Source organism: Furipterus horrens, unplaced genomic scaffold, assembly GCF_987537825.1.
Source record: "Furipterus horrens unplaced genomic scaffold, mFurHor1.1.pri manual_scaffold_6, whole genome shotgun sequence".
Taxonomy (NCBI): domain Eukaryota; kingdom Metazoa; phylum Chordata; class Mammalia; order Chiroptera; family Furipteridae; genus Furipterus; species Furipterus horrens.
In genome coordinates, this window is record NW_028327176.1 from 124,795,135 (window position 1) to 124,815,585 (window position 20,451).

The 20,451-nt window shown below is 39.1% G+C and overlaps 1 protein-coding gene across 3 annotated transcripts in view; it reads right to left on the reverse strand.

The window, feature by feature from the left end:
- Positions 1-9,186: 9,186 nt before the first annotated feature.
- Positions 9,187-20,451, reverse strand: part of HMGN3 (high mobility group nucleosomal binding domain 3) — a 31,255-nt gene continuing 19,990 nt past the window's right edge. Inside the window, exons 3-7 of one of the 3 annotated variants that reach the window (XM_090282686.1) lie at positions 14,288-14,317; positions 11,296-11,346; positions 10,200-10,313; positions 9,993-10,079; positions 9,187-9,661 (exon numbers count right to left, since the gene is read on the reverse strand). In XM_090282686.1, the coding sequence (XP_090138812.1) occupies positions 9,623-9,661; positions 9,993-10,079; positions 10,200-10,313; positions 11,296-11,346; positions 14,288-14,317 (321 nt within the window). In that variant the 3' untranslated portion in view covers positions 9,187-9,622. Of the gene's footprint in view, positions 9,662-9,979; positions 10,080-10,199; positions 10,314-11,295; positions 11,347-14,287; positions 14,318-20,451 lie in introns of all 3 variants that reach the window. The other 2 variants (XM_090282687.1, XM_090282688.1) reach the window with 2 other exon arrangements.

Genomic DNA, 20,451 nt, shown 5'->3' on the forward strand with positions numbered 1-20,451 from the left:
TAAAAGTCCTAGAGGAAAAAATAGGCAGGAAAATTTCAGATATCCCACGTAGCAACATTTTCACTGATATATCTCCTAAGGCAAGGGAAATAAAGGAAAGAATAAACAAATGGGACTACATCAAACTAAAAAGTTTCTGCTCAGCTAAAGAAAACATCAGCAAGATGAAAAGGAAACCAACCATATGGGAAAATATATTCGCCAATGACATCTCAGACAAGGGATTGATCTCCAAAATATATAAAGAACTCATACGACTCAACACCAAGAAGACAGACAACCCAATTAAAAAATGGGCAAAGGACCTGAACAAACACTTCTCCAAAGAAGACATACGGAGGGCCCATAGACATATGAAAATATGCTCAACATCACTAGCCATCAGAGAGATGCAAATAAAAACCACAATGAGATACCACCTCACACCAGTCAGAATGGCCATAATCAACAAATCAACAAACAACTTGTGCTGGAGAGGATGCGGAGAAACGGGAACCCTGGTGCATTGCTGGTGGGAATGCAGACTGGTGCAGCCACTATGGAAAACAGTTTGGAATTTCCTCAAAAAACTAAAAATGGAACTGCCTTTTGAACCAGCAATTCCATTACTGGGATTATATCCGAAAAATCCTGAAACACCAATTCAAAAGAACCTATGCACTCCAATGTTCATAGCAGCACTATTTACAATAGCCAAGTGCTGGAAACAACCTAAATGCCCATCTGTAGATGAGTGGATCAAAAAACTGTGGTACATTTACACAATGGAGTTCTATGTAGCAGAAAGAAAGAAGGAACTTCTACCATTTGCAACAACATGGATGGAACTAGAGAGAATTATGCTTAGCGAAATAAGCCAGGCAACGAAAGAAAAATACGTTATGCTGTCACCTATTACAGGAAACTAATGAACAACACAAACAAATGAGCAAAATTGAACCAGAGGTATGTAAACAAGGAGTAGACTAACAGTAACAAGGGGGGAGGGGGGAGGGAGAAAAGGGGGTAAGAAGGGGAAGTGTAAAATCAAAGAACATGTATAAATGACCCACAGACATGGGCAACTGAGTGGGGACTGAATGTGGGGGAAGGGAGGGGCAGGATACAGGGAAGCAAGAGGGGAAAAAAAAAAAAAAAAGTGAGACAACTGTAATGGAAAAACAAAAAAATTTTTTTTAGTGGGGGAAAATGAAAATATAAAAAAAAAAAAAAAAAAAAAAAGAACCATCATCACTGTCACTAACAAATGAGGAGAAGCTTTAAGGTTCAAGTACTCTTCTAGTTTTCTGGGAACACCAAGAACTCATCATTGCTAGTGTCAGAATTTATGGAGGCTTTTAACAACAGGCATTGAGGGAGTTAAGAGGTATCACTAGTTGTAACAGTCACTGAGAGTATTACTATCTTAGTTACAGGTTCTGACGGACTACCCCCAGTGCCTGTTATGGCTAGTGATACCCCTTAATCCCCTCTGTGCCTGTGTTACTACTAGAATAGTGACCCCACCATAACTCCCTTTATGTACTACAAACTTCATCACCCAGTTACTGCTGGCCTCCTCACACAGAAATCTGGTGTGCACTGGAAACAGTATGGAGGTAGACGAGACAGCTGTAGCATCTAAGTGAGCCAGTAGCCAGGAGAACATGTTACTTCAGCTCCACCCATCTGCCTCTCATGATTGGCAGAGCTTAAGACACAGTGATTGGTGACTGGAGGCAGTTCTACTGACACAGACCCCACCCAGTGTCAAAGACAACTGGCAATTGACACTGTGCCTCATACCCATTATTAGCCTCAGCTGATTCGACAGGTCAGCGGTTGTAGCTGGGCGGGTCAGGTGACTCTCTGCACTCTCCCAGGTCCCGGGTGATGGGCAGACGTGGATGGCAACTGACCAGATGCCCTGCAATTCAGCAGTAAAGTGAGACATTTAAGCATCACCAGGGGTTTCGCATGTGCCCACCGCTTCCTCTTCTAATAGCTGTCCCCACCGCTGACAGGTCAGATAATACACATCACAGTCTGTGATGCAATATTCGCTTCATAAGACACACAGACATTTCCCCCCACTTTTGGGGGGGAAAAAAGTGCATCTTACGGAGTGAAAAATACAGTAGTCCTATATGTCTCTGATTCCAGTAGAACTGAGATCAGTAATTGGAAGCTACAAAAGATGGTTCTTGGCTCAACAGTAAGAAAATATTTTCTAACTCTCAGAGCTATTTGAGTAATAACTTCTTCATAACTGGAGGTATTCAGTAAGTCTGAGAAACCCTTTGCTGGTCCTATTATAAAGGAGAACCTAGATGACCTTAGGGATTTTGCCCATCTTCATAGCTAATGACTTGGTTTCAAGGAACTCAGTGAGATCTGAGACCCATTAACCGAGATCCAGGTATAGAAAGGTATTAAAAATTGTTATAATTTTTCTTAGGAAAGTAAAGATGGGCTTAAATTAAAAATGTGACTACACAGGATGAAAAAGTATCGTTATAGGAACAGTAGCAAAACAAACTTTAAGATGTTCTTAAAGTTATGGTTGTTAGGTCTGGTAGGGTCGGAGGAGAAATGACAGGAGAAAGGCCATGAGTTTAGAAGTCTGTTTGACCAGCTGCAACAGGCCGGCTGAGACCCTAAAGTGTCAGCCCTGAACAACAGTAAGGCGGGGGTTTTTAAAGGGGAGCAGGGAGTTGATTAGGGCGAGAGGTTGGAGAGAGAGACTCCCTGCAGGTAGCTCCAGTGGGGGAGCAGGAGTTGATTCTGAGAGCAGAGAAATTCCTAAATTCCTGTCTGCAGATAAGGATACCTTTGAAGGACACAGGCAGTCACTGGCGCCAGCATTTACTGTGGTGGCTTGCTAAACCAGACCTGGATTCCCAGAACGCAGGTCTTATGCCTAGGAATGGTATTGGTGTTTTAAAAGGCATTAGCTTAAATACAAACTACATAAATGAAATAATGATGGTTTATATTTTAAAATTAATTTAAAGGAATACTGGCCAGAATTGTGGTTTAGATGTTTGGGTTACGCTAACCAGTTAGCTTAATTTAGAAATGGATATAGCAAAACCCTAGCTTGGTTGCTCCTTGTTGGAGACCACATTCAGTTCAACAAATATTTACTGGGCTTCTACTACGTATCAGACCCCAGAGACACAAAACAGAATGAGACAACGCTCCCTGCCCTCAGGAGCTAACGTCTTACCAGCCCCATGTTTTGATTAATAATACTTCCCAAATGCTTGCTTTGTGCCATTTCATACTTATAACACCCTATAGAGTAAGTATTATTTTAATTCTCATTTATAGATGGGAACTCTAAGATATATGGAGCACAGAGAGACTGAGTAACTTGTCCTTGGTCATACAGACTAAGATAGGATTTGAATCCAAGCAGAGTGGTTGCAGAGTTCACAAGCTTAGCTATAACACTATATTGCCTTCCTAACAAAGCATAATTCTTTTTGCACTGCTCAAAGGAGACATGCCGACCTGAGGCTAACTGCCTATGATAAACATACATGGTATATACCCATCAGAGCATGCCTAGAAGGCTCATTTCTAAACATCCAATTTCAATTCAATTGGCATTTGTGGTAAACCTTCAGTTTTCCACTAGGCACTGCACTCAGTGATGTCACAATGACTATCTCATTCAATCTTAACAACTTTGTCAAACAGATATTTCTTTTATAAGGATGAGAAAATGAAGAGGCAGAAGTTAAGTGAGCTGTCTTCATTTACACAATTAGTGAGAAATAGTGCTGAGATTTAAACCCAGACCCCCTGATTCTAAGTCCTGTGCTTTCAGTAGCCTCAGAAATGTTTTTAGTGTATTCGCAAGTTTCCACAACCATCACTACTAATCCCAGAACCTTTTTATCATCCCCAAACAGAAAATCTGTACCCATTTTCACTTCCAAGTGTTCCCTTTCCCCAACCTCTGACAACCATAAATCTGCTTTCTGCCACTATGAATTTGCCCACTTGGACATCTCATATACATGGAATCTTATAATGTGTTTTCTTGTGTGTGTGTGTGTGACTGACTGCTCTCACTTAGCGTAATGTTTTCAAGGTCCATTCATGTGGTAGGATATGAGGTCTGTCTGGAAAAAGTCCAGTCATTGTTAAGGTAACGAGAACAGTTTGTGTGGCATTGATGTAACCCAGCAGCCAAGGAGAGAGGACTGGAATGTGCATGTGTGAACAACGATGACTTCACTGTACTAGTCAGTGGGGGCGATAGATGTGTGAGTGAGCATGTGCCCTGTGTGGCCGTCGCATTCAAAATGACTGAGCGAGGAGAGCAACAGATCTGCATCAAATTTTGCATTAAGCTTGAACATTCCTCTGCGGAAACTATTCGGATGATTCAGAAGGCCTGGTCTATGCGCAACTGGTGATCGGCAGCTTCATCATGACAATGCACCATCAAACCACCCAGGAGACTCAGCCCTGCTAAAGCCCAGATTTGGTGCCCTGCGATTTCTGGCTTTTTTCAAAGCTAAAATCACCTTTGAAATGGAAGATATTTCAGATTGTCAGGATTCAGGAAAATATGACAGGCAGCTGATGGCGATTGGGAGAACTGTATGGGGTCCCAAGGTGCCTCCTTTGAAAAGGACCGAGGCATCATTGTGCAATGTTTCTTGTATCTTCTTCAATAAATGTCCCTATTTTGCATATTATGTGGCTGGATACTTTCTGGACAGACCCCATCACATATCAATCCTTCATTCTTTTTTATGGCCATATATTTCACTGTATGGATATACTGTATTATGTTTATCCACTCATCTGTTAATGAACATTTGGATCTTTTCCACTTTTTGGCTATTATAAAAATGCTGCTATAAACATTCATGTACAAGTTTTTGTATTAACTTGTGTTTTCAATTCTCTTGGGTATATATCTCTGAGTGGGATTGCCTGGTCATATGGTAATTCTATGTTTAACGTTTTGAGGAGCTTTTAAACTGTTGTCTAAATAGGTTGCACCATTTTACATTCCTACCATCAATAAACAAAGGCTCCAATTTCTTCACATTCTCTCCAAAATGTTATTTTCCACTTTGTTTTTTTAAATCTCATTCTAGTGTTATCTCATTATGGTTTTGATTTGCATTTCCCTAATGGCTTATGATGTCATTCCTTCATTTACATATTGGCACTTCTTTGAAGAAACACAAAATGTTTTGCCTATTAAAATTTTTTTAATTGTTTATTTTTGAATTGTAGTAGTGTCATATATTATGGATATGAGACCCTTATAAGTTATATGATTTGCAAATAGTTCATCCCATTCTCTGTGTTGTCTCTTTGTTAAAGTTTTTAATTTTGATGTCCAATTCATCTGTATTTTATTTGGTTGGTTGTGCTTTTTGTGTCATACCTAAGAAACCATTCAAGGTAATGAAATTTACATGCAAATATCATTTTAAATCTGAACTTTCAAAGACTTTCTCTTCTTCCACAAAGGAGAGATGTATAATCTCTGAACAGTATTAAATGAACTTGAACTTCTCCTTGGCGTTGGAAAATTGTTATTTTTTTTTAATCCTCACCTAAGGACATTTTTCATTGCTTTTAGAGAGAGAGAAAAATATCAATTGACTGCCTCCCATGTGTGCCCAGACCAGGGATTGTATGCACCTAGACTGACCAGGTATTGAAACAGCAACCTAGACATGTGTACCAACTGGGAATTGAACCCACATGTCCCTTTGGTTATGGGATGATATTCCAATTAAGCCACGCCAGCCAGTACTGGGCAAATTTTTATTAGGGGACAGGAACATTATGTTAAAATAATTGAAGAATTCACAAATTTTTGCCCAAATTAATCTACATAAAGTACTTATTACGGGGTCTTAAATAAACTGTCCTTTGATTACTATTATCGTGATCATTATAATTATTATAAAATTTTTTTTAAAGTTCTGAATAAAATAAAAGAATAATAAAAGTTTGGAACTCATGATTAAGAGACAAACGTTTAAAGAAACTTTTAGCAGATGTGATAGCCAGAAGTTGAGACAACCTCCCTATGCCTGCTAGTATTGGCAACTGAAGGAACAGCACTTGTACCTCTAATCAAGAAGGAAGTCCTCTAAAAATTGGGGACAGGGTAAAACCTTTGCTTTATGACCTCTTTCAAACTCCTTAACTATGTAAATATACATTCAAATTTTTTGGGACAGTTCACCTAGAGTTGGAACAAGGGTCTTGACTTTTTGTTCAGATGATCTTTTCACAGAATTTAAAAATGGGAATTTCAGGACATTTGCATCTCAAAGCCCTCTCTTAATCCACCACAACCCCTGGGGCAGTCTCTAGGGAGGATTTTAGGATACCACCTATCATTGTACAAGCAGTTCATTGCTTAATTATAGGGGGTGCCATTTGACTCAAAGTTGTCGTAGATGCAAAGGGTTACCATTTTCCAGCAGATGAACAGGCATGTGTTTGGGGAAGGGCGTCCTTTTCCTAACCTGTATAAATTCACTGAAGGGGTGAGCAATGCGGCAGTAATGGGTACTCCATACTTCCCATGTGTTTACAAGCAGTACAGCCGTATCTTTAGAAGTGCATCCATCAAATTTTCAAGTTCTGGGGGACAAATTTGGGGCTCCTGGGTTATTTTGGTAGCTGCTTGTTCTATAGTAATTCCTTGCTTTGTCAATGTGGCAATAATACTCATAAATTTTAATGGACACATACTCATGGCCTACATGAAATAAGAAAGAGTAGTGTCATCGGTGGTCACTGTAAATAATAATGATTTAAAACACAGTGACTTCCCAGTAGAGAAATAGAAAAAAAAAAAATCACAATTCACAGAATAAATTCAAATGACCATTAAACATATGAAACACTAATTTTACCAGTAGTAAAATAAATTTAAAATTAAAAGAGTAAGACATTTTTTTCATTTGTGGGACTAAAACAGGAGCACTCGCAAAGGTAGTGAGAGACAGCATTTATATGCTGTTGATAGAAGTGGATGGGCACAAGGTTTTTGGCAACAGTCAAAATGTCAAATGTATGTTCCCACTGATATTCCACTTCAGATATTCCACTTCTAGAAAATTATTTGAGTAGAAATATATAAGTAGGCAGGACTTTGTTTACAAAAATGTTAATTGGAGTATCAATGGTAGCATTGCAATATTTGAAATAATCTGTTTCCAATTACAATTTATTGGTTGAATAAATTCTAAATAGGTTGTCTATTTCCTTTTACAAATTATAAGTGTATGTTCATACATGTGTGTGTATGTGCATATATACACATATACATAGTCACAGAGAAAATGGTGTGCAGTGATTACCTCTGGAACTCAGGAATGGGGGGAAGGAGAATTTTGATTTTTCCCTCTATATATTATTGTAATGCTTGATATTTTAAAAAGATCACCTATAGCACTTTATAATTTTTTTTATCCTCACCCAAGGACATTTTTTCATTGCTTTTAGAGAGACAGAGAGAAACATGGATATGAGAGAGAAACATTAATTGGTTGCCTCCTGTGTGCTCAGACTGGAGATCATATGCCTGGACTGGGGATTGAACCCACAACCCAGGTGTGTGCCCTGAATGGGAATCGAACCACAGCCCTTCAGTTACATGATGATGCTCCAACCAGCTGAGCCACACAGGCCAGTGCCCCTTCATAATTTTTTAAAAAGTAAATCTATGGAGTTTCTATTCCACTTCTGAATTGAAAGCTAGTCAGCAATGTACTTCAACTGTGTTGAAAACATTTTTGTAAGGCATTCACAGGATACCAGCTATTTTTATTTGGAGTAAAAGTGGTTTTCAGCATATTTAAAACTCACGAATTAAGGTACATTACCTAATCAGAAGTGAAGGAAACTTTGAATGAGATTATTTTGAATAATATGGTTATCTGCAGTGGATTAATGACAGACTAGGGATAATGACACAAAATATAAAAGTGACAGAGGGACCCTGTTTTGGTTGATAACCACAAAAGAAAAGCATCTAAGGCCCTGAGGAACAACAGCCTTTTTGCAAGAGTCCCTAAGCAGCATAAGTACTATTCACCATCTTAAAAAATTTGTCTTGATTTCAGTGGAATCCCCAGAATTCAGCTTTCCTAAGTACTGATGCAGTTACCAAACTTCTCAGGAATGTAAACAAAAGAAAAAAAAAATTACATTCATAAAATAGCTCCTCAGTTCCCAGCACGGCTATGTCCTTCTAGAAACAGGACATTGCTATGGTCTGAACTTTTGTGTCTCTCCAAAGTTCATGTGGAAATCTTACCACCTGAACATGATGGTATTAGAAGTGAGGCTTTTGGGAGGTGCCTAAGTCATGAGAGTGGAACCTGCATGAATGGGATTAGTGCCCCTATAAAAGAGGTCCCCGATAAGCTCCCTAGCCACTTCTTCCACCTGAGGACACAGTGAGAAGTCTGCAACCTGGAAGGGGGCCCTCACCTGACTGAATGACACCCTGATCCAGCCTCCAGAACTGTGAAAAAGAACTTTATTTTGTTTATAAGCCATCCAGTCTGATATTTTGTTATAGCAGCTTGAACAGACTAAGATAGACACCATATATAAAATTCAAAAGACCAGGCTCAAGCTCTGGTTTTTCTTCTTCCTGTGGGCTTGAAGTAAGTCACATACTCTTCCACGTCCCTATTTCTTAGCCTAGAAAGGACTTCTAATAACACCTATGCCAACTCCTTTCTTAGGCTGACCCAAGACTGAAATGTGATCATGCTTGGTAAAGTTTTCAAAGCTGTTAAGTCCTCAAAGAACGGGAAAGTGTTTTAGTACAAATGTGATTTGAAAGTGGGAAATTTTCAAGGATGAGACTGAGTTTACGGTGTTTCACTAGTTCTGGTTTAGCAGAATGATATCTGTTTATAAAGACTTCAAAAAAGTGGTTTTGATTAAGTTTTATATATGGTGATCTTTGTGGGCCACTGCTGGTATGAAGTGTATTAGATGTAATTCTCCACTGGCACTCACAGATGACTTTATTAAAATAATAACATTTTTAAGTGTCAGATAATTAAGAAACAATTGTATTTGATTTATTAGAGATACCATCATGGCACAGACTGTAGAAATTCTTTATATCTTCTGCAACAATAAAATAAAACACTGTCTAAATTTAGTAAAAACACTACTAAGAAGCAGGTATTTTACAGGCAAGAAAAACTTTTATTTTAAACCACAACTAGTCAGCAGGTGGCCACAACTATCCATGTTTCATTAAAAGCACATAAACCTTGGTACAAAAGGACCACTGATTATTGCTCTGGAAAAGTGCATGAAAAATTCAAATATGCACAGTAAAAACACCATGGTATGCACAGGACTAAAAATTTAAAGCAAATGCATGGAATGCTGAATCGATTTTACACACAGCTTCCAATATTAAATTTACTTTGCTCGAGGATGATGGGAATTTCCAAAAAGATTGATTATGAGAAGGTAAAATGTCAATTCTTATATATTTTTGTATGCCAACTAGTAGAGTTCTAAAAAATTAGCGTTTACAAAATACTTGGTAAAAATAGCTTTTAAAAGTTGTCCCAAGAGGTACATAAAATCAACCCCAGTTTTTCATGACAATTCATTCTCCTTTGTTAGCTACAGATTCAGTTTTCTGTGCCTGTGAAAAAGAAAGGAAAAAGAAAAGATACAGTTACTATTAAAACTACTATAAGCTAAATAAAAATTCACCCCACCAACACACACACTTTAAAACATCTGTTTTTTAGCAGCTCTACTGGAAAACCTATTTCAACTCTGGGTGTAAAACAGACAAGACAGGTATATCTATTACATAAACACTTGGCTACATTTATTACCTTCTGCTTAAAAAATAGCCACAGAAGCTTTCGCTGCAAGCTCCCACTGTTCTTAATAAATAACACCACACCACTCTCTGATTCTAGCCACTGCAAACATGCAGAATTTTCTACTGTACCCTTAACTCTCACTGTTTCAATCTGCCCTTTCACTGACAGTGTGCTGGGTGGGGCAGCTCTGGAGGTTGAGACACTAACAGTTGAGCGATAGATGTGGATCTGAAATAACATTACAGGCAATGAGAAGAGACATTAAGAACATGCTATATCACCAGCTGAAGGATCCAGCAATTTCATAAGACACTGATTCAATCAGTGGGAGGTATTTATGCAAAGTACCTCTTCAACTTTAGTTTCACCATTTTCAGATGGTGCAGTACCTTCCTTTCCAGCTTCCTGCTTCTCCTCCTTCTTTCCTTTAGCACCTTTGTTAATCTTTGTTCCAGGTTCTTTCTATCGGAGGATCAGAGGACAGATTATGTTAGACATGGTGTGATGTTAGCTAAGATCAGTCAGCCCCAATCTAAACACAAGGTAAAGCACAACCAGGGCCAACACGGTGGCTTTTAGGGGGACCCCAATTTTGCTGGGCATCAGCCGAGTTCTACTGAGTCTCTGAAATGTAACAGGCTGTTGAGAGAGCCCATGGGACCTTCCCTTTGGGAAAAACACGGTGATTCCCCTCATGTATGTGTCCAGTGGAGCTCCTCTCTCAATGAAGTGGGCAGTGGAGAGAACAGCAGCAGCTGGTGAAGGATGAGGAGGAGCCGGGGAAGAGCCAGCATGTGAAACACTTCATGGGAGGACATGGGCTTGAGTAGTCAACTAGAAAGCTGAGAGAGAACTTGAAAATGAAGACCCAGATCCTAATTTTAAGACCAAACTACTTGCTTCAGAATCACCTACTTGCATAATTTCAAACAATTCACGTGGGAATTGTGAGGGTTATATGAGAAAAGCAATCAGAACAGGGTCTGGCATAATATAAGGGTTATATAAGTGTTTGCTGGTATTACCTGCTAGTATTAATTATTATTAGTGATCAGGCGGACCTACTAAGACCAGTGATGTGAAGTCAGAAGCCCCAAGTCCTCGAGCTCTCATCAACAGTATTGCCCATAGTCAGGCTTACACCTTCGGAACACCCTTTGAACAGCATGTTCAGGTAGAAGCTACCAGCCCCCCCTCGGACATGAGGCTTCTCAGAGCAACATGCTCTTTCTTCACTTTATTGACCAAATAGAAAACACATTCCTGGTAAAGCATAAAACTGTGCTTTATGCCTTTTGAAAAAGCCTGTAGCAGGGGTAACAGCTTTCTATACAGTACATTTACCCTGAATCATTAAATGTGATCTTCCCTTGGATGACTTTTGGATATATTATAATTTATTCATTGTTTAAATAGACTAAGTGGGGGTGGGAGCACCTCTTACCTTAGCAGATGTTTTTCTTGGTTTAGGCTCAGGTTTTGGTGGCACAGGTTTCTGCAAAGATAAATTATACAAATACTGACAAAGACAACCCTCAGGACCAAAAAGAACACAAAAAAGACTACAAAGACAACAGTCCAGTTTGACTATGATTTTGTTCATTTAAAAATATTTCATTCTATTTTCAACATCAGATCACGGAGTACAGATCTCTGCACTTCATAACTATTTTCATCCTTGGGTTCTCAAGTGAACGGCAGGTGAGATTTAAAATTCAACTCATTATTCCCTGGTCCAGAATAGCTCTCCGGGAACAGGTTTAAGCTTCTGCCTCTGATGTCTTTGCACTTCCTTTTATCACAGCACAGCAGCAAAAAGGATGACTCAGGCTCTTGGCTAAATGACTCAATGAATTCGGTCCCACTAGCCTTCCCAACAGTCTAGAAATCACAGCACAATCACAGGCAAAGCCCATCCAGTAAAGAAGACTGCTGCCTGTGAGGCATTTCAAAATCATTTCCAAATCCTTTCACTTCTCATGTAGCTTTCAAGTTCTGGAGCCAAGGGTCTTCCTCCTTTCATCGTCTCCAATGTCAGCTCAAGGAGAGAAGAGTCTCTCGCCCACCCAGAAGCTGGGCTCATTTTGTAACTAGAACTCTCTTTCAAGAACCTGATTATACTAATGAAATGTCCACTGTTAGCCCCCAAAGTTTAAGATTTTTCACAGACTGTATTAGCCAAAGAGTCCACTAGGCATTATTTCTCTGTTGCCTGGTATGGTTCTCTTTCCCATTCCCATTCCTGCCCTGTGGGATGTTTCACAGTCCCCTCCACACAGGGCTTCAGCCCTGGCCTGCTTCTCAGGGTGCTGAGCGTGGGTGGGACACGGGAACACTGAGAAAGATAACCAGTTTAAATCTCTAGTTTTCCATAGCTATGGCAGGGCAAATATTTCTCTTATGGAGCTAGAAAAAATAAGTGTACATCTCTCCTGAGACTAGAAGGGGAATGGTTTTTAAATAGAAAACACTGGCCAAGGTTTCCCCTGTGGAGAAAAATACATGTTCCTCCCCAATGCCTGTAGGTGTTTCAGGTTCATATTGAATCTGGCCCTTTTCATCAGGGGCATAAAGTAAAATTGTAGACAGTTCAATACCTTAAGACTGGCTGTTGGACACGACCTTTCAAATAGGAAAAGAAAAGTGAGCTTGAAAAACAAGAAATGCTTTTATTAATCTTCTTGCCACTCTAAATCTTCAGTCTGCTCCCCAGATACAACAGCTTGCATGGCTACAATATTATCAGGATTTAAAAATTTGTATTTCGAGCTTTGAAATAGTATATTAACATAGACTTATTTCTCAGTTTACAGCAAATAATGTCCTTTTATATTATTTTCTGTAAGACAGCTCTTTCCCCTGACTCAGCATTCAAGTGTTTTGATGGGGCAGGAAATGATGATGTTTCACAGTCTGTGATCCCACTAGCCCCTGAGGAGGCTCTGTGTCGGCGCCCCGGGCAATGATCTCAGTACAAGGTGCTTGCATTGTTGGTTCCTAGTGCTCAGGAAAAGCCTTGTTTTAAAATTTGAGTATTATTTGACTTACAAGGTCCATCCCCTTAACACGCTAGAGATCCATGGAATACAATGGCTTTCAGTAAAATCTATAGTTAAGCATAAAGAGTTAAAACTAACTTCTGAACCATGGTGAAAGTTACTATTAGACAGAGCACACCATCTTTGAGGGCTTTGAGGAGAATCTGGATGAACTGCGTACACACACAAGCATAACTCCCAGCTCTTCATCTTCCTGGTAACGCTGATATCACCTCCTTAGGTTGGTACTCACGGGAAACACTGGCTCACTCAACTCAAATCCAGTTATATTTCTGAACTTGTGACTGGTCCAGATATTCATTTCTGCTTTAATTTCCTGATCTGTGCCAGGCATGGGTCTTGGCTGAGGATGAAATCCATGCTTCCTCAAAGGCCAAAAGAGCTTGCAGATCCTGTGCTATCTAAAATGGGGCTATAAGTTGTCAGCCAAGAGGTAATGCCTTTTCCCTACTTCTCAGTGGGCAATGTGAGCTGCTGGTACTTTAACCCAAATCCTCCCCTATAGAGCCAGGCTGACTTGTGCTGGCAGAATGAAGACTGGGCATCACTCTGCAGAGCAGTGAGAAGGAGCACAATAGCCAGCCAGGAGTGCAGAGTTGGAGCATACTCATCACCAAGGATTGCGCACCTGCCCCTCTCCGCTCTCAAGAGCTAACCTTTATTTCTTCCCCTGGGCCTGGCCCACAGAGGGTGACTCCAAGCAGCAAAGTGGAATATTTACTTTTATCAAAGATTCTCTAATTCTGTAATAAGGCTAAAGCATATGGAGTCAGAGAACTTTCAAAATATTCTAAAATATGATTGTAGACAAAGAATCAGAATTCTAGTCCACTTTCACACATCATAGGCAGAATCGGAAGGCTGTGGCTTTGCTTAACCTTTTGAGTGCCAACGTCGCTGTGAGTGACGCTGACAAATTTTCCCAAAAGTGCCAGTGTTGCTCCCAGCGACTTTTTTTGATGGCTATAAATGTAAATAACAGTGGAATAATTCGTATTTTATGTTTTGTTCTCTTTTTTGTACCTCAGGTTATATATTGATATAACTTTTTCTCATGTTGATCCAAATTTCGAATTATGCATGGCACTCAAAGGGTTAATGAACTTCTTTTGTTTTAGAGAGCTAGCAGCATCAAACTACTTCTGTGCTTTACAGTCTTGGTAATAGGGCATGCCACTCTTTGTCACTCACACATCTGATCAAGGAAACTGCTTGGCAAAAATGGTTGAATTTGTTGTATATTGTGACCATGTAACTTCCCAAAAAACCAAAAAAAAAAACTCAAGGGAAACACTTCCTCTTCCTTCTGCTGCTTCACTGTGGACAGAGGGAACACGTCCTCGTAGGAACTAACAGCAAAGGGGCTCTAGTACTCACCCCCGACAATCTGGCAGACCGTCTTGTGGGCTACAAAAGAAAATGGAAAAATACATATTTTGGGTGATTATACACAACCAAGTTGATTTTAAAAAGTTCTTTCTTAATATCTTATATTTGCTGAAAGACTGTAATGTATGACTTGCATCACTCTCTCCCGGTGAGTACAGTGAAATGCCCTAAGTAACCCTGGGCACCCTAATGCTCAAGAAGTGTTTCTGAGGAGGTGCAGGCACACTGTTCAAAGAAATGGCCTCTCCCAGGTAAGGGTGTGGCGACTAAGGAAAGAAAAGGAAGATGAATTCCAGCTCCAAACCATAATCTCTACTTTTTTAATAAAACTGATAGTGGGAATACTGAGGTGCTATTTAAGAACTAGTTTCCAGCCTGACTCTTGGTCCTTACAATTGGAACTAAAGCTTATAGTTAATATAAGAAAGTTACATAATTGTGTAGAAACCAAAATAGCAGGAGTTCCCCACCTTGTTACTCTGTTAGAAAAGAGAATGACTACAAGTCATAGGCAGTTAATGACTGCCTTTTACCTGCAACAAAATAAACACATTTATTTCTCTACTAAATAAATGCATATGTTTAAAGATTTAAAGAGTAAAGTTCACTAATATTTTCTTTTAATTTGGAAGTTCAGGGCATTTAGAGATAAACTGTGTTTAGACTGATGTTTTTCAGGAAATCTTTTCTTCTTCAGTGATGGTGCAGGTTAGCAAATGAGATGGCAAAGAAAATTTTAAATAACAGAACTCTTCTAGGCATTTCAGAAGTAAGCATACAGAATTGATATTCTATTTACCACCAGCAAAAGATGGCTGCCCAAGGGACTTCACATTCTAAAAGTTCAATTGCCTTTCTTTAAAACTATCCCAGAAGTAAATATTCCATACTTTTTCTTATTCACTGCTCTAACTTGAATAGAATAGTATGCCACCTAACATATTGTAGATACTCAATAATATTTGCTCAAAAAATGAACACAAGCTTTTCCCTAATTCTTGCTGCCTTATGCACACTCATTATAATAGCTTAAATGTTTCAAATAGTTTTTTAAGGGGGTCAACCAAAATGATCAGTAACAGCCCATGCCATGAGTGCAAGGAATCATGAACTTCTTAGGTCAATCTGGGTCAGCTGGTCAGACCAAACTTAAAGAAATATTTCTTGCCATCTCCACATCTAAGAAATCTCTTGCTGAAAATAGCCACAGGAAGCTAAACATATCTTTCTTTAAACTACAGAAGGAAATGAAGGGCCAGAGCCTTCACAAGTAACTTCAACCCTGGGATCTCAGGGGAAGATCAGAACTGAGAACTGAAGGGCCAGCTAGCAGAATGTGCTGAGCCTACGAGGCTGCAGGTTAAGCAGTGGCTGTGATATATTCACTACATAAGGAGAGGATGCACCACTGGGCACACAGTACAGAGGGATGCCTGCATTAGATGCTCCACAGAGAATACCACGTCTGTTAGAATTATCATGAAGATGTACTACAAATCACTGGGACTCAGAACCCAAATTCTGTGATGCCTTTCTCAGGATGGCCAGTTAAACAGGGCAGCAGGTGGGTGACTTGTGCTTCTTTAAGGCGGAGTTAGAGCAAGGAGGAGCAATGAGTACACAACAATTTTCTAACAGAGCTCAGTTTTGATGGTTCTGTGAGGCTTCAAGAACTACCCACGCCATCTCACAAGTCAAGCACAGCCACAAGTGAGCTCAGAAGATAGTCTCCCAGAGGAAAAGTGGCAGACTGTATGCCAAAGAGGAGTGAACAGACCTTATCTGAATCCCTCTCCAGTTGGTGTCAACTTTTGTGAACCATGTTGGCCTTTTCTCATTGTTCACCTCATCCATCTCGTGTCTGTGCCCCTCAATTTTTGCAGTTCCAATAAATGTGGAGCTGAACACAATGGGTGAGCACTAGAAATGTACAGCATGTGAACCTGGGAGAAATGCTAAGGTTACTACCTCATTTTAGTGCACTTTGCAGATGACTGTGTTTTCATCAACAGCAAGACAAGACCCTCCACCAGCAAAAAGATTATGACTCGCCGAAGATTCCAGTGATAGCACTTTTTAGCAATAAAAATTTTTAAAATTAAGTTATGTACATTGTTTTTTAGACATAATGCTATTCACACTTAATACACTACAGTATAGTGTTACTATAACTTTTATATGCACTGGTAAACAAAAAATTCATGTGACTTGCTTTATTATGATATTTGCATTATTGTGGTGGTCTAGAACCAAACCTGTAATATTTCCGAGGTATGCCTGTACTCAGGTACTGTTCGTTTTGGGGCCTGAAAAGGGGCCAAATACGTTAACCATTACTCATAACTGCCTTCCTACCTGCCAACTAACTGGCCTGATAAACACTGAAGTGAGGCCAAATCATGTGAAAATTTCCCCAACTCATGTTCTTGCTCTTTCCCTCCCAATGTGAACACCCAAACATATGAAGAGGCCGGGAGATGTCAGAGAGCCCTTAGGGATTTCAAGAGAGACATTCCAACCAAAGCATTGCTCTGCAGAGCCTGAAAGCTGTTCTGATGCAAAGAACTCACTACCTTTTTATAATTCAGGCCCAGTACAGGAGTTGCAAAATCAAAAAATGAGGAAATTAACACAGAAACAAAGTTTGCTTCTCTAGGCTGTCTAAAACAACTAACCTCCGAAAACTACGTCTTTTACAGTAAAATCATTTTATGACCTCCTGCCTACAATTTATCAGCTCTTCTTTCTACGTTACAAATATATATATATGTGTGTGTGTGTGTGTGTGTGTGTGTGTGTATACATATATATATATATATATATATATAATATATATATATATATATAATTTTCTTACATTTTCCTTTCTGGTAACCATCAGAAGAGGTTTTCTTTTTCAGTGTAAACAGTGGAGGCTGACAGCAGGACTGGGTACCCATGCAAGTGTGTACGCCTTCCTGGGGAGTTCTATAAGCTTTCACAGCCCTAAAAATCCGTAAATGACTGGACTATATTTATTAAATAATAAATAGACTAGACTCCTATTTTTTTCCTCATTGAAACACTAGAATTTGAAGTATTCATTTGAGACTCAGGCTATTGGGCAGGACCACTATGAAAATAAATATAGTAAACATTTATCTCGATTTATTGAATGTGAATCCTCAGGAAAAGCGGCCAAAAGAATGGTTCTCAGGGAAAGAAGGGAGGCACTTAGAATGACAGATCACCAAGAAAGTTACAGAAACAATGTGAGGATTTGTCACTGTGGTATATAGGTGCTGGGCACAATGGAATTTATTCAATGAGCATTTACTGATCAGCTGACCATTCCCTGGGCCGGAGAAAATTCTGGTGAAGACTAGTCTGAAAGACATGGAATCTTTTACTTTTTTGTCCTGGAGGCAAAAACAACATGGCATGGAAGTCTAATCTTGCTATGATTATATTCACCAGGATGGAGATAGCTGGATTCAAGGAGAATCACTGGGCTCTGCTGAATACTCCTTGAAACATATGGGTCATTCCACTGTAATTTGGAAGTATGTTTATTTTTATGAAATTTCTTAACACTCCTAAGCCTGACCTTGTACTTACTTCCAAACAAAACCCAAAATTCAAGTTGCTTTTAATTCCCAAACAGAAAAGAGGAACTAAATAGAAATGACTTTCTTTGCAAAACTGGGAGGTAGGGAAAGATCTAAATCAGAGCCTCGGCAGAGAAGAAGCACTGGATAATTAGGTTTTTATAATCACCACAAAAGGAGCATGAGAACAGAGGACTTTGAATCAGGACATTCAGTTATCTTTCCTGGTTCTGCACTTTACAAGGTGTGACATGTGGGGAAAATCATATATGTCTCTGAGGATGCTATTTGCAATAGTGAAAATGAAGATAATAATATCTGTCTATTATCAAACATAGTACTTCTCTGACATTCACTATTCCCTTTCCTTGTTTTATTTTTCTTTATAGCAAATATCCAACTATTTTACTTCACTCTCTCTCCCCCCTGCTAAAATGGAAGCTCCATGAAGGCAGAGATTTTTGCTTCTGTTCACCGTGGACTCTGCAGAGCCTAGAACAGTGTTTGGTGTGTTAGAGTCGCTCAATATGTTTCTAATCAAGAAATGAATCTGCTTTGCCCTCATTTCAGGGTTATTGTAAGGGTCAGACAGAATAACACACGTGAAAGGGCTTTGTAAACTGCCGAGCGTAATGACTAATATATTGTTTGGGCCATTTTTTCCAAATATTAAATCCTGCACCAAACCCTTCAAATATTACAGCAGGGACAAAGGCTTTCCAAGTCCTCTGTAAGTGATATCTTTGCTATACTCAAGGCTTAGTACAATCAATAGCATAACTAGAAAATTCAAATGATTCAGTGGGGGTAAAAGTCAATCAATATACTGTCTGACAGCTCTTACCTTAAACCCTAAACCACCAGCTAACCCTCTGACCTTTCACTTTTCAAATAATTGTGTTGATGTCCTGAAGGAACAGGTAGGGTCTTATCTAGAAAATATATTCATTATCTATAATATAATATATATAATAATGTAAAGTAGAATATTAAAAATAATAAAAAATAAAAATACAGGCATGACTCTCAGAACACCTCAATAAAGTAAATATAGTAATAAAGTGAGTCACACAGAATTTTTGGTTTCCCAGTGCATATAAAAGTCGTGTTTACACTACATTGCAGTCTGTTAATGTACGTAATAGCATTATGCCTAAAAAAGCAATGTATATACCTTAATAAAAAATACTTTATGACTAAAAAATGCTAATCATGATCTGAGCCTTCAGCAGTTGCCACAAACTTTCAATTTGTAAAAAATGCAAGACCTGTGAAGCACAATAAAGCAAATCACAATATGCCTGTAATATAGATCATAAAAATTCTGGGGCTAAAATAATATGTATGAGACAGGTATATTCTTTTACATATATTATAAACAGCTTGATTGCTTTTAGTGAAGAAAGATTGGAAAGACTGTTTTCACTATCCAAGATCTACTATGTGCAGTGGTTTCTAGGTTTTCTGACTAACAGATCAGTTTCAATAGCAGTCCCTAAGGAGACACCCAAATGTATTTTGTGCCCAAATCTAAAAACATTAAGGTTTGTTACACTTAGCCAACTGTTCTACCAATTATATTTTTCTACATTCAAGAAATTCAAACAGTCATCATTTTTGGTTGGTTCTAGCATTTGTATAGAGACTTGATTCTGGATCACACACGTCACCTCCCAAACTGTTAAGACACTGAATGCTTGGTAAATTGATGGTGGGGGCTTGGTTATACACAGTTTTGTTTTGCTTTTACATTATTTCTTTATAGATTTTATTAAAGGTTTTCCATTTGGCTGAGTGAATTTCCTTGTACAAATCTTATGTAGGGATTTTACTATCATGATAAACTCCTCTGAATTGTTATCCACAGTACGAATCACCCAGAGAATCTGTAACTAGATATTGTTTTTGTGTCTCTCAAGACCCATTTAGTATGTAAGTTTAACAGCCAAGCTGTATTGACTCCGTCTTTCCCTTGGACCCTTCAGCTGCGAAGAGAGGGGGGGTCTGCTGCATGGGCAACAGCAGACCCTCCATATCACCCTGCCCGGGCTCTGTAGCTTCAGCTTCACTGGAGAGGACACTCCAGCGTCATCACAAGATGTCGATTCAACACGGGAGGAGACAGATACCGTGTCACTCCCGAGTTGGACTGCACAGCCATTCTCGGCGATGCAGATAGACTCTTAAGAAGCTACACCATCGTCTCTCGAGACGGACGGCTGCCGATGACGACGAAGCGCTGCAGTTTTTCAACACACTGCAAACTCTGTACAAAAGTGAATGGCTGTCACCATAACCATCTCACTTGCTACTTTTTCATCCATCTCCTTTTAGAAATTTGTGATATTACCACAGAGCGTCAAATGCAAGCATCTCTTCCAAGTACCTAGCTTTTGGGAGTTTTCTGTATTTTAATGCTGAGCTTCGTTGAACTATTGCCTGATTAATTATTTTAACCTCTAAGAATTTTCTGATTTTAAAAATCCAACTTTAATATTTTGACATCTTATGTATCCTCCATAGTTTTTGACTTTAGAGATGACTCCTCTTAGGCAAATATTCAGA